This window comes from Sparus aurata, chromosome 13 (assembly GCF_900880675.1).
Source record: "Sparus aurata chromosome 13, fSpaAur1.1, whole genome shotgun sequence".
Taxonomy (NCBI): Eukaryota; Metazoa; Chordata; class Actinopteri; order Spariformes; family Sparidae; genus Sparus; species Sparus aurata.
The window spans coordinates 2671450-2688627 of record NC_044199.1 but is presented as its reverse complement, the minus strand read 5'-3'; the positions used below and the strand labels follow the sequence as shown (position 1 = coordinate 2688627).

The following is a 17178-nucleotide window of genomic DNA, read 5'->3' as shown; positions in this document are numbered from 1 at the left end:
GATGTGAACGTGGGTTCTTTCCTCTCACCTGTTGCTCTCTTGCTGTCCATCAGTTATAATCACAAGTATTATTAGTGCACTCAGGTGTTAGCGGGGGAGCTGCAGAACAAAGGATGGTGAGATCCGTCCTTCACGAGAGGAAATGACCCAAGTTAAATAAACATGTGTGACATACTGTTCCACTAAAGGAAGTAATAACATAAGGAAGGACGCACTATATAAAGGTCTGTGTTGGATTCAAAGCAGAAACTTTGGAGCAGCAGTGGAGGAATCGAGCTAAATCCTGCTAACAGCTGCTAGCTTCTGGTTGCCACCAGGTTACGTGTTGTCCATCACAGATTATTCATTCGGCTGCCTTTTTTCTCTGACATCACACTCGCAGTGGGAAACATGAATTGTGGGAAAATATGCTGCTGTGTTCCAGGTTTCAAGTTATAAAAACATAGGGAATCTGATAAATTGTTGTCTTTTTACCACTTCCTGATTGTTCAGACAACAAATGGTGACAATCTGGAGGAACATGGGGCCATATGTCAAGGTCGAACAACACATCTGTAGCATTTAACCACTTTTATTTCACTTTCACAAGTGCGTTTTCACTATAGGCATAGATGAATGTGTCTGAGATGTGCGCTGATATTGTAGAATTAATGTATTCCTTGTCTTTTGTATCACATGACATTATCAAACAGTCAAGTTAGCCGGGAAGTGGTAGAATGCTAACGTTAGCAGATGTCTAATGGAAGTTAACGTATCAAATATGATGTTCAGCGTTCACGCTCTAACTCAAAAGGCCCGTTCTAGATTTAAAGGTGCAACATGTAAGAATTTGGGTTGTAAACAATCAAAACTTCACTAAAACGATCAACAAAATGTGAAGAAATAAAAGTTCTGATGTTATGACATCTGTGTATTGTGTTGTAAAGCATGCTTAGCACGAAAACTAGCTAGCATGCAAGTGATGTAAACACATATATTTTCCCTATGCTTTGAGCTCCCAGTCTGAACTGCTAGCTGCACAGCTAACTAGCTAACTGCAGCCTTAGCTAGCAGGAGATAGATAGATAGATAGATAGATAGATAGATAGATAGCTTTATTAATCCGAGGGGTTATCTATCTATCTATGCTGCTAGGTGTATTCTTTTTATACATGCCTGACTGTTGCTACTGTTAGCTTGTTAGCTCAGTTAGCTGTCCAGCTAGCTTGACTACCAGTGGAGTGTTGGTGTTTACACCGCTTACACACACGCTGGATTAAAGAGGTTATCATGCCTGGCGCTAACTTGTTAGCATGCTAGCTACTCCTGATATCTCTTCTACACAATAAGTCTTCATGTTACTTTTACGTTAAGGCTGCAGTTAGCTAGTTAGCTGCGCAGCTAGCAGCTTGGCAGTTACTCTGGTGATATGCTGCCCCCCCTGTCTGTTTGGAGTCTGATTTTGAGTTCTCACATATCGCACCTTTAAATCATTATCCCTGTTTGCAAAGAAGTTTGTTTTTAAACTGAAGCCGTCCGAGCTGCAGGTCGAGTGTTGGACCGGCGCTGTAACACTAGATCAGTTCTGAGTCATGAGAGAGTCGTTCCCCCTGCTGCTCCTCCACCCCAGCTGCCTCCGTCCATCCATCCATCCCTGCTCCCCCACCTAAAAATACCCTCCTGCTCTCACTGAGGAAAATCCCTTTGCCTCGACTTAGCCTGAACACACACACACACACACACACACACACTGCTCGGACTCAGCTGGCACCCTCCATGGAAACTATCCCTCTGTAATTCACACGCACCTCTCTGCAGAGCGCTCGGTGACGTTGACTCAGGAAATGACATGAGTTTAAAAACCCATGAGCTCAGTTTATTATAAAACCCAACAATAAGTGTCAGTGTGTCGCAGGAGGGAGCTGCTCTCTGATTGGCTCACACGGCTGATTAAGTGAAACAGTAATTGTGAGATAAGCTTGTTGCAGTGACACAGACAGTCAGGATCAAAGTGCAGCCACTGTTACCTCACTGTCTCACCTGTAAACCTTTGCATACTGCTGCATCACCAGCACACACACACACACACACACACACTCTTTGCATATCCTGTCTCACCCTCTGGCTGCCTGTCTGTGGGGAGGGAGGGAGGGAGGAAGGACTCACTCTCCAGGCTGCACAACTCTGACACAACTTGAGTCAGAGGTGCTGTCTGCTTGTGGATCCCTGCCAGACAAGAACAGAACCACAGAGGAAGAGAGAAGAAGAGAAGTTGTGAATGAAGGTGTGAGTGACAGCAGGACTTCCTGTCTCAGGTTGCATCTGTCTCTCCTCGACTCATGACGACACTTCTTTATTTATTTATTTATTTATTTGAAGTCGGAGGTGATTCAACTTATTTCCAATGAGCGCGAGTCGCAGCTTGTGTGATCATCATCATCATCATCCTCAGACGCACGCGGAGGAGAAGGAGACCTTTTAAGGAGTCGAGTTGGATTATTTGTGATTCGGAGAAGTTTGCTTTTCGTCTCCCTGTTCTGTAGAAGAAGAAGAAGAAGAAGAAGCCATGACTTCGGTTTGGAAGAGACTCCAGCGAGTTGGTAAAAAGGCGTCAAAGTTTCAGTTTGTCGCTTCTTACCAGGAACTGTCTCTGGAGTGCACGAAGAAATGGTGAGTGTTCACATCCCGCCGTCCTCCAGCAGCGAGGAGGTTCTCTGTGTGACATGTACAGAACACACGGAGGACATGTTTATTATTAGGTATAATAAAACTCCGCTAGGACCGCGTTCATTCTCGTGTTGTGGGTCTTTCCGCTTCACTGTGAGGGATGAGGGCGGCTCTCATGTGTGTACATGTGCGGAGCGGCCGGAGCTGCCGCGGGTTCGAGTCCCGACCCGTCCACCGATAAACAGCTGAGCAACACTGCTTCACTTTTTTGTAAAAATTTTAGCTAAAAGGTTAATTATTATCAACAGAATGCCAGGAGGTAAAAGTAATGTGAAAGACTTGTTTAGAAGAGATATCGGGTAGCTAGCAGGCTAACAAGCTAGCAGGACCTGAAAACCTCTTTAAAGTGTGTAAGTGTATAAACATCAACACTCCCCTGGTAGTCAAGCTAGCTGCACAGCTAACTGAACTAACAAGCTAATGGTAGCAACAGTCAGGGATTAAAAAGAGTACACTCAGCAGCAGTTAGCAGTACCACAGTGTAGAAATACTCAGTTACAAGGAAAAGTTATAGATTTAATGTTTACTTCAGTAAAACTACGATATTATGCTATTATTATCCAAATATAGGCAAACTTAAAGGGGCTATATGTAAGAATTTTACCTAAAAGTAATTATTATTATTATTGTTATTATTATTAAAAGTATTATTATTCATTATTATCAACAGAATGTGAGGAGGTAAAAGTAATATGAAAGACTTCAGGAGTAGCTAGCAGGCTAACAAGCTAGCACTTGGCCTGAAAATCTCTTTCACCAAGTAGTCCAAAGTGTGCAGGCAGTGTAAGCACAGTAGTCAAGCTAGCTGGGCAGCTAACTGAGCTTACAAGCTAACAGTAGTCAGGGATGTATACAAAGATTGTACCTAGCAGCAGTTAGCACTTACAGTATGAATTCAAGAAGACTAAATCTTACAGATTGCACTTTAAAGTTAAAGTAATGTACCAGTGTAATAATATTATAATATGCTATTAGCATCAAAATATATCAACTTAAAGGTGCTTTATGTAAATAGTTTAGGTCAAGACATAAAAAATAGCTAAAATGATCAACAGAAAGTGAAGAAATTACAGTTTTGACATTATGTTAAAGACTTCTTTGTATTCTATAGAAGTATCTACTGACGTTAGCATGCTAACCAGCTGCACTGGGCCTGAACACCTCTTTCTCCCAGCGGTCCAAAGTGTACAAGCGGTGTAAACACCAACACTCCACTGATAGTCAAGCTAGCTGCACAGCTAACTGAGCTAACAAGCTAACGGAAGCAACAGTCAGAGATGTACAGTACACCTATCAGCAGTTAGCAGTTACAGTTGGAATTTAAGTTAAAGTAGCGTACCAGAGTGTAGAAATACTCAGTTACAAGGAAAAGTTCTAGATTTAATGTTTACTTCAGTGAAACTACAAAAGAAGGTTATTAGCATCAGAATATAGGCCGACTTAAAGGGGCTATATATGAGAAGTGAAGTAACTTTAAACTAAAATGATCAACAGGATGTAAATTAATAGCAGTTTTCACATTATGTCTATGTAATGTGTTGCAGAGATGTTAACTTAAGTTAGCATGCTAACAAGATAGCCACGGCCTGTCCTGTTCCTTCTGTGCTAGCGCTGTAAACAAAGGTGTGACAGTAAAACCTGTTGGAGGCTGAGAGCCATTCATTACTGTAAAAGCTGGTCAGTGGTGCATGAAACCAAAATGGCTCGACTCCCTGGCTATGAAATTATCTTCCACGTTGTGTAAAATATCACTTAATTTTCATACCACTGACACAGTAGCATTCAGTTTAACAGATAAGCAAATGAAGGCCTTCACGGTATCATAGCATGAAACCATGAAACGTTGTGCTGCTTCAAACCCACGAGCACATCAGAATTTAATATTTTATTTGATAAGATTTTGTTTTAATAATGTGAATCTGCAAATTCACCAATGGCTTAAAATATAGTGGAGTAAAAAGGACAATGTTTTCATCTGTAATTAGTGAAGTGGAAGTATAAAATAGCAGAAAATGGAAATACTCAAGTAGAAGACCTCAAAATACAGTAAATGTCCCTCACACAGCTGAGGAGAAGGTTGTGTTTGTATGCCAAGAGATCAGCTGATCATTAAGATCACTGATATTAACATATAATCATTGTACAGTTATTGATGTACATTCAACTTCTATATTTAATAATTCATCATAATCAGGAAGCAGCAGATTCACTCGTCTCCTCACTGTTACTTTCAGAGATGCAGTCAGATCACTTCGTACATGTCGGGCTCGAGTCTCGTCAGGTTTCCCCCTCTCTCTTGTGCAACTTCCTGTTTTACAAAAACATTTGGGGGGTGTCCAGGTGATGCAGCACGGGCCGCTGACGCAACACTCAACACCAGAATATGATTAAATCTTTCTTTGACCTATTTAATTGTCACGTTGCAGTTTCCTCTGACGTATCACAGAGAAGCTTCTGTATTATCTGTAGTAACTTTTGCCCACGTTACCTCTTCTTATCTGTCCAGATTACTCTGAAGTAAGGAATAATTGTGTAATTGTTCTGTCAGCAGCTCGATAAGAAACACAGATTAGTTTTTTTACTACAACGACGGAAAGCTCTCGTCAATAGAGTTTGATCGGCAGCAGAGTGCTTGTGTTGTGTGGACACGGAGACGAGACTCTGTGATTTAGAAAGAGTGACAACTCCCACATGATGAAATCAGAGTTTATACGTCTTTAGTGCTGATGTTCAGTCAAAAACCACAGAAAGGAGGAGGAGGAGAGACAACAGAGGAGGTTAACCCAAAGTTTCAGTCACTTTACTGTCGGCTTGGTTCTGAAAAAGTTTGTGTGCGATTAAACTCTGTCAGAGTCTCAAGATCTCATCAGACATGAGAGGCAGGAAAAGGAACTCTTTCTGCCTCGAGGGGTTGAAAATGTCTCACAAGTCACATGTTTGTGTACACAAAGTTATGTGTGTGTGTGGGTGTGTGTGTGTGTGTGTGTGTGTGTTTGGGAGGGTTGTTCTAATTTAGTGTGATGATTTGAGACCTCTGGCTTTCTTCTCCCGCACAGACTTGTTACTGAGACATATTTAGACTTTGCAGCAGATGATGTGCAACTGAGGCTGCTGGAAGTGAAACACTTTAGTCATTCTGATGAGACGTTCAGTTGTTTACATGAACAATAAAGTCATTTCTAAGATGTTTGTTTACGCGCCCCAAAGCATTTAATCAGACTGAAGCACAGCAAAGTGGTTCTGCCTGTTGTGAAGCCTTTAATCTTAAACAGAGGATGAATACATTTAATGGATGGTATTTATCTTTTCAAACGTTATTGAGGAAATTCAAGTAATTCATTCACTCCACCTCCCACATCAGGAAGCAATAGTTTGTGTTCCTGGTTTGGTGGATTTCTCTTTGTTTCAACTTGTGGTTTTCGAGCACTTTAGACCATTTAGGCGTTCAACAAACTTACGTCATAAAGGTGCATTATGGAACTTTTTAATAGTACAGGCCTATAAATAGAGGCACAGCTCTCGACACAAGAAGTAGCAGTTTGCATGTAGAGTTTTATGACGTACTTCAAAGCCACATGAGAGAGAACAGGCCTGTGTTTTGAGTTTCGAGAACAAAAAGAGCATGTTGTCCATCCAGCAGGCCTAAAGATCAATAATATAAGACTCTATAACCAAAAGAGTTACTGAAAAAGTTGCAAAGTGCACCTTTAAGATGTCCAAATAAAGAGTTGTATCAGTCAAAGACCAGTTCTGTTTCTCTATCGTCACGTTTGTGTCACCTAATGTTCTGATCAGCAGAGAGAAAAACGTGTCCAGAGTCGTTTATGGAAATCAGCAAATCCTGGAGAAAGATAGTCGACTGGTTTCCTTCACAGGTCGTCAGATACCGTCGCTGAATTAGTTTGGCTGGTTTGTAATTGCTGATCTGGGATCGATCTGTAAATATCTCTCCCTGGAATCACTTATTTTACCTTTGAATGGTACGTTACAAACAGCACATCCTGTAAAGTTGCCTTTAAATCTGCATTTTTGGAATTACAAATTCCAGAGAGTGTTACTGTTTTGGCTCTCACTTGCTGTTTTTAGTAGAAAAACTCTTGAAACTCAGACCGGCAGCTGACAGGAGGCCTGTGAGGTTGTATTTGCATGATAACGCAGCTGCATGAACAAGATAAATCCTGCACGAGTTCTGTTGGATGAAAGGACGAAAAACACAAGAGGACAAAGATAAGAAGGGTCGACACGTTGTACATGACAGCAGTGAGACAACGATACAGAGACGGTGTGATGTCACAGACTTAATCAAACAATTATCAACAGCAGTATCTTTACAAGAACACTTTTAGGAACACAAGAAATGTTTATTGATCATCTCATCAGCGGTGGAATAAAAACCATCGTTGTGGTTGTGAAGTCTTTATGTTCTGGGTTGTTCTGTATTCACTGTTCCTTCCTCGCTCGTTGTTCCTCCATCAGGTTATATCTGACTCCTCTCCTGACCTCCTGACACAGTTCACTTAAACTCAGAAGCACACACACACACACACACACACACACACACACACACACACACACACTTGATCCACTGAAGCCTGAGACACACAAACCGTTTCTATTAATACACTGAAGAACATCCGGAGGTGTTAAACGATTGTAAGAATAATATATGTGGAGTCAAGGAGTGTGAGGTTTTTAGTATGTGCTTCGGTGTGTGTGTGCGTGTGTGTTGTGTGTGTGTGTGTGTGTGTGTGTGTGTGTGTGTGTGTGTGTGTGTGTGTGTGTGTTCCTGTCAGGAGGCACGCCTCACATTCAGATAGAGTCGGGTCACATGACTGCGCAGCTTCCAGTTTCTCTTCCTGTTCTGCATCGGCCTGAGAAAACACAATGGAACTGACACACAAACCTTGTACACACACACACACACACACACACACACGTTAAACATTGTGTAGCTTTATTATTAATATACAAACATGTCAATACAATGCACAACACTCACACGTCACGTCTTTGACTTCGAGGCATCATTATTCACCGTCACAAGACCTTTAGTTAAAACTTCCTCGTCCATTTTGTTTGGAGACACCTTTTAAATAAAGTTTGAACATGGTGACGTTTTTATTTTCCGAGTGCCGAGACGTCACTCTGTGTTTTCATCTGTGTTTCTGTGTTTCTACAGGCAACCAGACAAGCTGCGGGTGGTTTGGACCAGGAGGAACCGACGCATGTGCTCCAAGGTGAAACCACTGAAACGCCACACACACACACACGCACACACGCACACACACACACACATACACACACGCTCGATCTCACTGTGTTGTTTGTGTGTGCAGCTCCACAGTTGGCAGCCTGGAATCAAGAACCCCTACAAGGGGATGGTGGTGTGGCCCGTCCCGGAGAACATCGACATCTCTGTGACGCTCTTCAAGGTACCAGAACCAGAACCAGAACCAGTGCAGTCGTGCAGATGTGTGACACGTTCAAGAGAAAATACTCAAATAGATTAATGCAGATGTTTCCATAAACAGAAGGAGGATTAATACAAACATCATCACGCTGCGGCGAAGTGAAAACCTTCGTTCAGAGTTCTTATTGATCCCAAAACTTTACAATAAAACAACATGAAATAAATGATTTAATGGAGGATCACACGACCCAAAGCCCGTCAGCATGTAACCTTCTTACTAATTACCTCTCAGTAGTTCTTACTGTGTAGTCACCTGAGACAACATTCATCTTTGCACTCTTTGTTAAAGTTTTGTGACTGCACCTGACGGACAGACAGGCCGTTCTCTAAATATATACATGCAACAGAAGTTTTAAAATGCTCGTTATAATGTTAATTGTTTGTTCTCACGTCCTCAGGAGGTCAACGCTGATGAGTTTGAGGACAAAGAGTGGACGTTTGTCATCGAGGGTGTGAGTATCTCCTGTCTGTTTGACTTACAAGAGTTTCCAAAGCAGCAAAATGAACCCAACTTAATTACTTCTCATATTAATATGGGCTACTTTATACTTCTAGTCCTTTAATAATTCCCAAAACAGAACATGTAACCATCTAGAATCTGACACGAGGTCGTTGTAGTGACCCACCGTTGAGATGTAGCTCACATGTTTAAATCGTCAGTGACAACAACTCGAGATAAGTGAGCTCTGAATTCTCTGATCCTTTGTTTCTGTCCGTCACCTGCAGGAGAACAAAGGGCATCGTAAGGTTCTGGCGTCCGCCGACATCAACCTGAAGCGGTTCGCCAGTCCGACGCCGACGCAGACCGACCTGACGCTGAAGCTGAAGCCGCTGTCGGTCAAAGTGGTGGAGGCCACGCTCAAGCTGTCGCTGTCGTGTGTCTTTGTACGCGAGGGGAAAGCGACGTGAGTCAGTTTTACCCGATGATGGCGTTTATTGTTGGAGGCAGATAAATTAACCCTCAGCAGCTTCATGTTATTTCTCATGACGAGTGTTTTAGTGTGTGTTTGTTTGTTCCTCAGCGATGAAGACATGCAGAGTCTGGCCAGTCTGATGAGCGTCAAACCCGCTGATATCGGCAATCTGGATGACTTCAATGAGAGTGACGAAGAGGAGGACAAGAAGTCCGTCTCTGCCACAGGTGAACTGTCTTCTGCTTCTTCTCATCTGACCTTCACTCACTTGTTTCCTCTGACACTTCCTTTTCCTTTTCCTCTCCTATCCCCGTCACCTTCTTCTGCTTCACTCTCTTCTGGCTGCTGCAGTCGCTCCTCACACTCTAACTCGCCCGAATCGCCCGGCTCCTCCTCCGCCCGACAAGAGAAACTCCACCGGACTCTCTTCATCATCCTCAGGTAGCTTCCTCCTGTCTTCTTCCTTTCACTCGCTGCTGCTGCTGATGTTTCCTGCCCGAACAGACTCTCCCTCTCGTCCTGTCTGTTGTTGGGAGGCTCAGCTTGTATAACAGAATTTCACACATTCGTTCTGCATACCAAAAAATGTCTCATCTGGACATCAGACGCTGCCGAGAATCATGTGATGGTGCTGCAACATGGCACATAGAGGTCGTTGTGTCCAGCGTGACATTAAGACTGAGAACAACTCTGAAATCAGACGGCTTGTAATGTAATGTAACTATAATTGACTTCCATGTTTAGTTTGAAACATCTGACTGAGCATGCAGGACTCGTGACTTTCTTCCTCTTTGTAATTCTGCAAACTGAGCTGTTGATTCGCAGTTTGAGGTGAACAAAGAGTAACGAGATCAGGAGCGTCCCGAAGCCGTCTGTAGTTTCAGTTTCAGTTTTTTTGGTATCCACCTGTCGCTCCTCAGACGAGCGGTGAGTCATCACAGCGCCGTGTCGTGTTTGTTTGTTTGTTTGAGTCACGTGATTAACAGATGATCCTCATATCACAGTGTGGCGACATGAGGATCCCAGCAGTCCTGTGATTCTGATCCTCATTTCATTTTCACTCTTTTCCTTTTGTCTTTTCCATCCATCCATCCTTCCTTCCACCCATCTGTTCGTCCAGCCGGTGAAGGGGATGGCGTCCACTCCCGCCCCCCTCTGCCTCTCGCTCCACGCCCCTCGCCCCGTCGCAGCCGACACCCCTTCACCACCTCCACCCCTGTCCAGCCAGAGATCCAACCCTCCCCCGGCCCGTCCCCTCAGCCCTCACCCAGATCTAAGCACAAAAAATCAGCCAGCGCTCTTCTCCCTGAGGTTCTGGCCTCTCCTGAGCCGGATCCTCGCAGCTCCCTGGTCCCTCCCTCGGTCCAGAGCACCTCCTCTGTCCCGCCTCTCTCTGATGTGCCTCCTGCAAATCCTCCATCCCCCAAATCCTCCACGCCTTTTCCCCAAATCACCCCCTCTTCCCTTCAGCCTCCACCTTCTTCTTCCCCGTCTCTGAAATCACCTCCTCATCTCCTGATCTTATGATGCCCAAGAGTCTCATAACATCGTCCTCCACGGCTCCACAAACGACATCTCTGACTGTGTCTACTAATCTGACCCATAAAACCATCCTGTCCACGTCCTCCTCCTCCTCTCCCCGTCAGCCCTCCCCGTCCTCCGAGCCTCCGTCAGCTCACCCTCCACCCACCCGGAGCCTCTCGCAGCCTCCATCTCTGCCCAGAATCTTCCAGTCGGGCTCAGGAAAAGGTACAAACGGGGCTGGAAGAGAGAGTCAGGCATGCTGCATGCTTCAGATTTAACTGATTCCTCGTGTGTGATGTTCTGCTTTCACTTCATTTTCCACGTGATTTAAAAATAGTGCGTACAGTACAACTTATGGACGGTGCGGCTTGTTGTGAGGGAGATTTATACACGATCAGTTTGAGTTAAACATGAGAACTGAAGGCAACAACGTTCCTGTGAACTGAATGTATTTACTTTAAAGTTAGGCCGGTCCAAATACACACAATCCTGAGTGTCGTCTACCAATAACTCACGTTTCAGAACATACATGAAACTGGGGATCGATCAATATTGTTTTTTTATTAGAGTCGATTAATTATGGAGGTAATTTGTGAAGTTTTTGTACTTTGCTTGAGTATTTCTTGAGGCAAACATTTAAATGATCAGCAAAGTAATGAACTAATTATTTTACAGATTCAGAATATTATTGCTTTATTATTAGACGGCTCGTTTTTAAATTAATTTACTTTGCTGGGAATCTGACAGGAAAAAACATAAGAAAGAAAAACAGAAACACAGATTCTGTTCATGAGAAAAATACAGAATATCAGATCCAATAACTGATCAATCGCTACGTAAAATGAGATAAAATAAACAATTAATTAAGTAAAAATATGTGCTTAACTTTTCTCTCTCTTCTATGGACTATTCCAAACTATACCTACAGATATAAACACATGTTGAACATAGTGAAAATTAAATATTCATTCAGCTTTGTTATTGATTTTGTATCAGTATTCTGGTCACTTTGACACGCCTGATTGTTGGACAGCAGCCGGACTCAGATCGCGTCACTGTTCAGATCTCCTCTGTGGTGGAGCTCTGCTGTTCCCCTTTCACTCTTACATCGTTTTCTCTTCTTCCTCTTTTTCTTCATCACTCCTCCTCTCCTCGCCTCAGTTCCTGTTTCACAACAACGGCGCCCCCTGGAGGCTCAAACGTCAGATGATGTGGACTCAGTCTCCGGTTCGTCTCTGCTTCAGCTGTCTGACGAGATGCCAGTCTTCTTCTTCTTCTTCTTCTTCTTCTTCTTCTTCTCTTGTCTTATCTCTTCTGTCGTCTTCTCTCCTCTCTGATAGGCCGCTCTCACACTTTCAGACCTCAGATCGTTAAGTCCATCGCCCGTCCCACCTCCCCCTCTCCTTTCTCCGTCGATGCTCCTCTTCCTCTTGTGTCGACGCCTCCCGTCCCCAAATCTCACCCCTCTACCTCCGAGTCAGGTAACCTTCTCTTTCTTCTCTGTGCTTCATTCTTCATTCTGCTTCATATAATCTGCCATTTTTCCCGTCTTCCCTGTCCTTCCTCTCTGCTGTCCTCAGGTGCTCAGGGGGCGTGGCTTACCTCAGGTGCTGACATCACCCCTGTACCTCTGTTAAGCAGTCCGGACCTTGATGCTCTGTGCGACCCCGTTGCTCCGGCCCTCGCCGCCTCCCTCCCTCGCTCCTCCCCTCCTCACTCTTCTTCGTATTCCACCTCTGTTTTATTCTCCTCTCCTCGCCCTCAGCTCGTTGTCTCTCCTTCTGCTCCTCCTGCTCCGCCAGGTACATCAGCCGGTGACAAACTCCCTCTCTCACCCACGGTGTGAGATTCGTTGTCTGACCTAAATATTTGCTCTTCTTAGGCTCAACGTTCCCCTTCAGTCAAGCAGACAAGGAGACAGCTGTGAGCTCCGGTTCAGTCCAGATCAGACCGGCACAGGATTCAAAGATGGCCATCACAGAAAACAAAGCTGGACCGGCAAAGATCAGGTGAGGTCGTGTGTTCAGTGTCTAAATCTAGATTGCTTGGTTTGGCTGTGTGGGTAGAAAAATGTGTGAGCAGACCACAGAAGAAGAAGAAGAGGCGTCGTGAAGGCCGGTGGAGCCGCGGAGAAACAATGTGGATCACAAAATGTGTCAGAATCATAATGTGGGTCAGAAAGTTCAGATTCTTCTCGCTGTTGTTGTGTTGAGAAGAAACAGAGTCGTGAAAACGAAAATGTAGAGCGCACATCTTTAAATCTGAGACGTGCTGCGTGCTGGAAGGTATAATTACATAAAGGAATAGTTCAACACTGTGGGAAACGTTTGCTTTCTAACTGAGAGTTACATCAGGAGATCAGTAACACTCTCATGCCTGTCTGTTAAACGTGTAGCAGGAAACATTTCTACCTTATAAACGACCTTTGTTGTATATTTGTTCAAACCCAGAAAAGTCAGGAAAACTTTAATACATTTCGTGAGTAATGCCGATTGTTTGAAGACAATAATTCCCAAAACTTAGAGGTAGAATCAGTCGGATTTGTCTGAGCAGTTTGTCAACGCAACAGAAACATAGTTTAGTGTTGAGTCTCATTCCCAGGACATCAAATATCGACATTTATAGTTGGTAAAGCGTCCCGAGCAGCAACAGAATCAGACAGTCGAGGCCGAGGGCTGCAGGGTCTCTGCAGAGACGAGACACTAACACGCATTTTCTCCCCATTCCAGTCTACGACCCTGTTTCCATCTTGTCACGTGTCTCTACGTCTTCTGTCTGTGATAATACTGGAAACAGATTAGCTGAGGAGACCAGGCTAACTGTGTCCAGTCTTTATGCTAAGCTAAGCCAACTGCTGGTGCTAGCTTCAGACATGAGAGTGGAATCAATCTTCTCTTCTGACTGTGAGCGAGAAAGCAAATAAGCATTCTTCTCTAAACGTCAAACTGTTCTTATTGTTATTATACTTACTCACGGCCTGGAGACACAGTGTCCACGCTGTGACAATAAGGGTGTTTGGACATCAGTGTATCTTTCCTCTGAGTGGATCACTGATCACTTATTCCTCCTTTAATCCTTTTGTCTTTAATTGTATATTCTAAATTTGCACAACAAAGACCCGACAATGATCCTGAGCTAACCCACCTGAGTGCTGACGGAGGCGAACCTGCCTCGGCTTGCTGACACGTGTGTGTTTTAGTAACGCTTCATCCTGTTTGTTGATCGAGGATCGAGGACTGTGTCGATCCTCAGACGCTGACGGTGTGACGGCTGCTTTGTTCTCGGTGTTTCCTGGATGCTAACACGTGCTAACAGCTGCAGAGTGTTTTGCACGCTGCCTCTCGTTGCGCTGACCTTCCAGCACACGTCCGGCTGTGTGGTCTGTTTCCCCGCTAATCGCCTCCTGCACGCTCAGCTTGAACTCTCACCCGCCCGTCTCTCGAGGCTGACCTCCAGTATTTCTGTCCCCAGTCCGGCCCATTCACGCTCAGAGCTGATTGTAGCCCCGCCCCCTCCGTGGCCTTTCTCCTGCGGTGGGAGCTCCGCCCCTCAGCAGCCCTCCACCTCTGTTGTGGCGGCGTTTATCACGCCCAAACAGCCAAGCGATTTGCAAAAGCCAGCCAATGAGAGTATGATTAGCACTTTAAAGACCGATAAGCCGCCGCTGGCACAGCCCGAGCCCGATCCCGACTTTGACGACATCGTCTTCGAGTCGTTTAACCAGAGACACGAATCAGGCGGCTTGTTTCTGGAAGACGATGACTCTAAGAGGGAAACTATCAAACGGTGTCCTCCAGGGTGAGTATTCATGTTCGTAGATAAAATCCACATCCAGGTTTCAAAATGTGAAGTGAAAGTGCTGATGATGGTGAAACACACACACAGATTCAGGATTAAGGAGTTATTGTTTATCTGTTCTGCAGTCTTGAACAGAAAACCAATCAAAAGGCCTCTGGAGAAAAGCTGCAGGTAGCAGGAGCAGCGACGGAGAAGGAGGTGATGGTGAAGGCAGAGCAGGAGAAACAGAAGGAGAAAGAAATCCTTAAAAAAGAGGAAGAGGAAAAGAGGAGGAAGGAGGAAGAGATGAGAAAACATGAGGAGGAGAAGAAGAGATTGTTAGAGGAGGAGAAGAAGAGATTCTTACAGGAGGAGGAGGAGGTCAAGAAGGAGAGGGAGAGGAGGAAACGCGAGGAGGAGAGACTACTGAAGGAGAGGAGAGACAAACAGGAGAAGCTGAGGGAGGAGGAGGAGAAGAGGAAGCAGGAGGAGGAAGAGAGGAGGAAACAGCAGAGGAGACTCCTAGAGGTGGAAGAGGAAAAGGAGAAACTCAAGAGGGAGGAGGAGAGGAGGCTCGAGAGAGAAAGATTCTTGAGGAAGATGAAAGAGGAGGAGGAGAAAAAGATGGAGGAGGGGAGAGTGTTTGAAGAGCAAAGACAGAGGAGGGAGGAAGAGAAGAAGAGGCTCCTGGAGGAGGAGGAGAGGAAGAAGATGGAGGAGAAACGCTTGAAGGAGGAAAAAGAGAAGAACATGAAAGAGGAGGAAGAGAGACAGAAGAATGAGGTAGAGAAGGAGAGGAAGAAGAGGGAGGAGGAGGAGGAGAGGAGGAAAGAGGCAGAAGGAAAGAGAAGGGAGGCAGAAGTGGACAGACGAAAGAGGGAAGAGGAAGTAAAGAAGGAGAGGGAGGAGAAAGAAAGGATGGAGAGGAAGGAAAGGGAGGGGGAGGAGAGGAGGAAAGAGAGACTGTTGAAGGAGCAGAAAGAAAAGGAGAGGGTGAAAAGGGAGGAAGAAGAAAAGGAGAGACGACTGCAAGAGGAGAAGAGAAGGCAGGAGGAAAGGAAAGTGAGGGAGGAGGAGGAGAGACGTAGAGAGGAGAAAGAGAGAGCAGAGAGGAGAAGGAAGGAGGAAGAAAACAGGAAGAAGCGAGAGGAGGAACAGATGAAGAAGCATCTGCAGGAGAAGGAAGAGATGGAGAGGAGGAAGAAGAAAGAGGAGGAGGACAAGAGGAGGAAGGAGAAGAGAGCTGCTCCGCTCGTCAGTCTGGAGGCCAACAAGTCCGACGAGGACAAGATGAGAACTGTGGTTTCACACGACCTCGCCGGCGTCGCTCCTCCTCCCTCCTCCTTCACGCCCTCGGCTCTCGACCAATCAGGAACCAGAGAGACGACCCGTCAGTCAGTTAACAAACCGAGCTCTGCGTCCACAAACAGCAGTGAGCGGTGAGTTCACTGTCGGTGTGGATTTCTCTTTGTTTGTCTTCCTCAAATCTGCTTTTCTTAATCAACCAATCAATTGATCAGTTTGAGCTTGAAAAGCTTCAAAAGACTCTTATTTTTGGTCTGTTGTATCAAATCAGGCTGAATCAATCATGATTTCTGTGTTCTCGTGTCCGGATTATGTTGTGATTCCCAACACATTTAAGACTTCATTGATTATCTGGGTAGTATCGATCATACTGGTCCGAGTATCAATACTAGCTAGATTGATCGTGACGTGTCCAGCTGCACTTTTCTTTCTCTGCTGCTGTTGTTCTGTGCGATCTTTACAATTAACATTCATGAGACTTTGAACATTAACAAAGCAGCAAAGAACTATTTACAAGCTATTTTTATTTTTATTTTGCCTTCATTTACACTTGTTAGATTTTAGCTACACAGATATCGCGGCCAAAAGAATTCACGATTACGATATTAGGAATCTGAAAATCAAACCTTTAAATTTTCTTACCAAATGACCCTCACAGTACAAATGTGAAATCTGACCTTCTGTCTTGTTTGACATCTTTTCTGGAGAATCGTAGTTGATCGCTGCGTCTCATTGATCAGATACTGAAGCTTTGATCGCCTCAGTGACACTCAGTGATCTACTACCTTTCTCCAGAATGGCTTACTGCACCTTTAAAAGCTTATAATTGCTTTATTGCTCATAACTCATGACAGATGCTGCTTCTAAAAATAAAGAAGAGTATTGTTGTATGTGATCCTGGTTGTGGTGTAACTCAGTGTCCGGTTCTGTGGTGTCGCCCCGCTCTGCTGTTTGGATTCACTCTTCTTTTTTTTTCATTTCTGCTGAGCTTTTCTCGACATTCTTCCACCTCCATCTTTTATTTTCCTTCTTTCTTTCCCCTTGTTCCAGTCCGGGGCAGCCCTCTTCCTTAAAGGACGGTTCATTGTCAAACATTGTTGTCCCAGAAAAGAACATATCTGTCACACGTTCTCCGCCTGGCGTCCGTTCAGGCCTCGCTGCTACACCTCCTCCACCCAGGCTGTCTGCAGCAGAGGTTCCTCTATGGAAAGTGCTAGAAGGGAGAAGTGAGATAAACTCTGACAAGGAGGGTAGAGAACCTTTGTGCAGAGGGTAAGACAGGACGAGGGGACGCCTGTCTGTCTGTCTGTCTGTCTGTCTGCTTCTCTGCTTCATCTTTCTGTCTGACTGTCTGTGTGTCCGCTTTGCTGATTGCAGCATGTCGCAAATGTAAACGTATCCGTCTGTATTCATGTGTTTTGTCCTTTCTTACAGCTCACGCACAGAAGATGCTGCAGAGGTGAAGCACCAGCCAATCACAGC

General features: G+C 44.7%; 1 protein-coding gene across 1 annotated transcript; it reads left to right on the top strand.

The window, feature by feature from the left end:
- The first annotated feature begins 2157 nt into the window (after nucleotides 1-2157).
- On the top strand, nucleotides 2158-16926 carry LOC115594667 (EH domain-binding protein 1-like protein 1). Its single transcript, XM_030438866.1, has 14 exons — nucleotides 2158-2649; nucleotides 7886-7943; nucleotides 8043-8138; nucleotides 8575-8628; nucleotides 8903-9081; nucleotides 9199-9317; nucleotides 9442-9531; nucleotides 11776-11841; nucleotides 11955-12095; nucleotides 12195-12416; nucleotides 12497-12623; nucleotides 14086-14412; nucleotides 14538-14846; nucleotides 16848-16926. Exons 1-14 carry the CDS (start codon nucleotides 2546-2548, stop codon nucleotides 16924-16926), a joined length of 1971 nt encoding a protein of 656 aa, XP_030294726.1. The 5' UTR covers nucleotides 2158-2545.
- The last annotated feature ends 252 nt before the right edge of the window (nucleotides 16927-17178 follow it).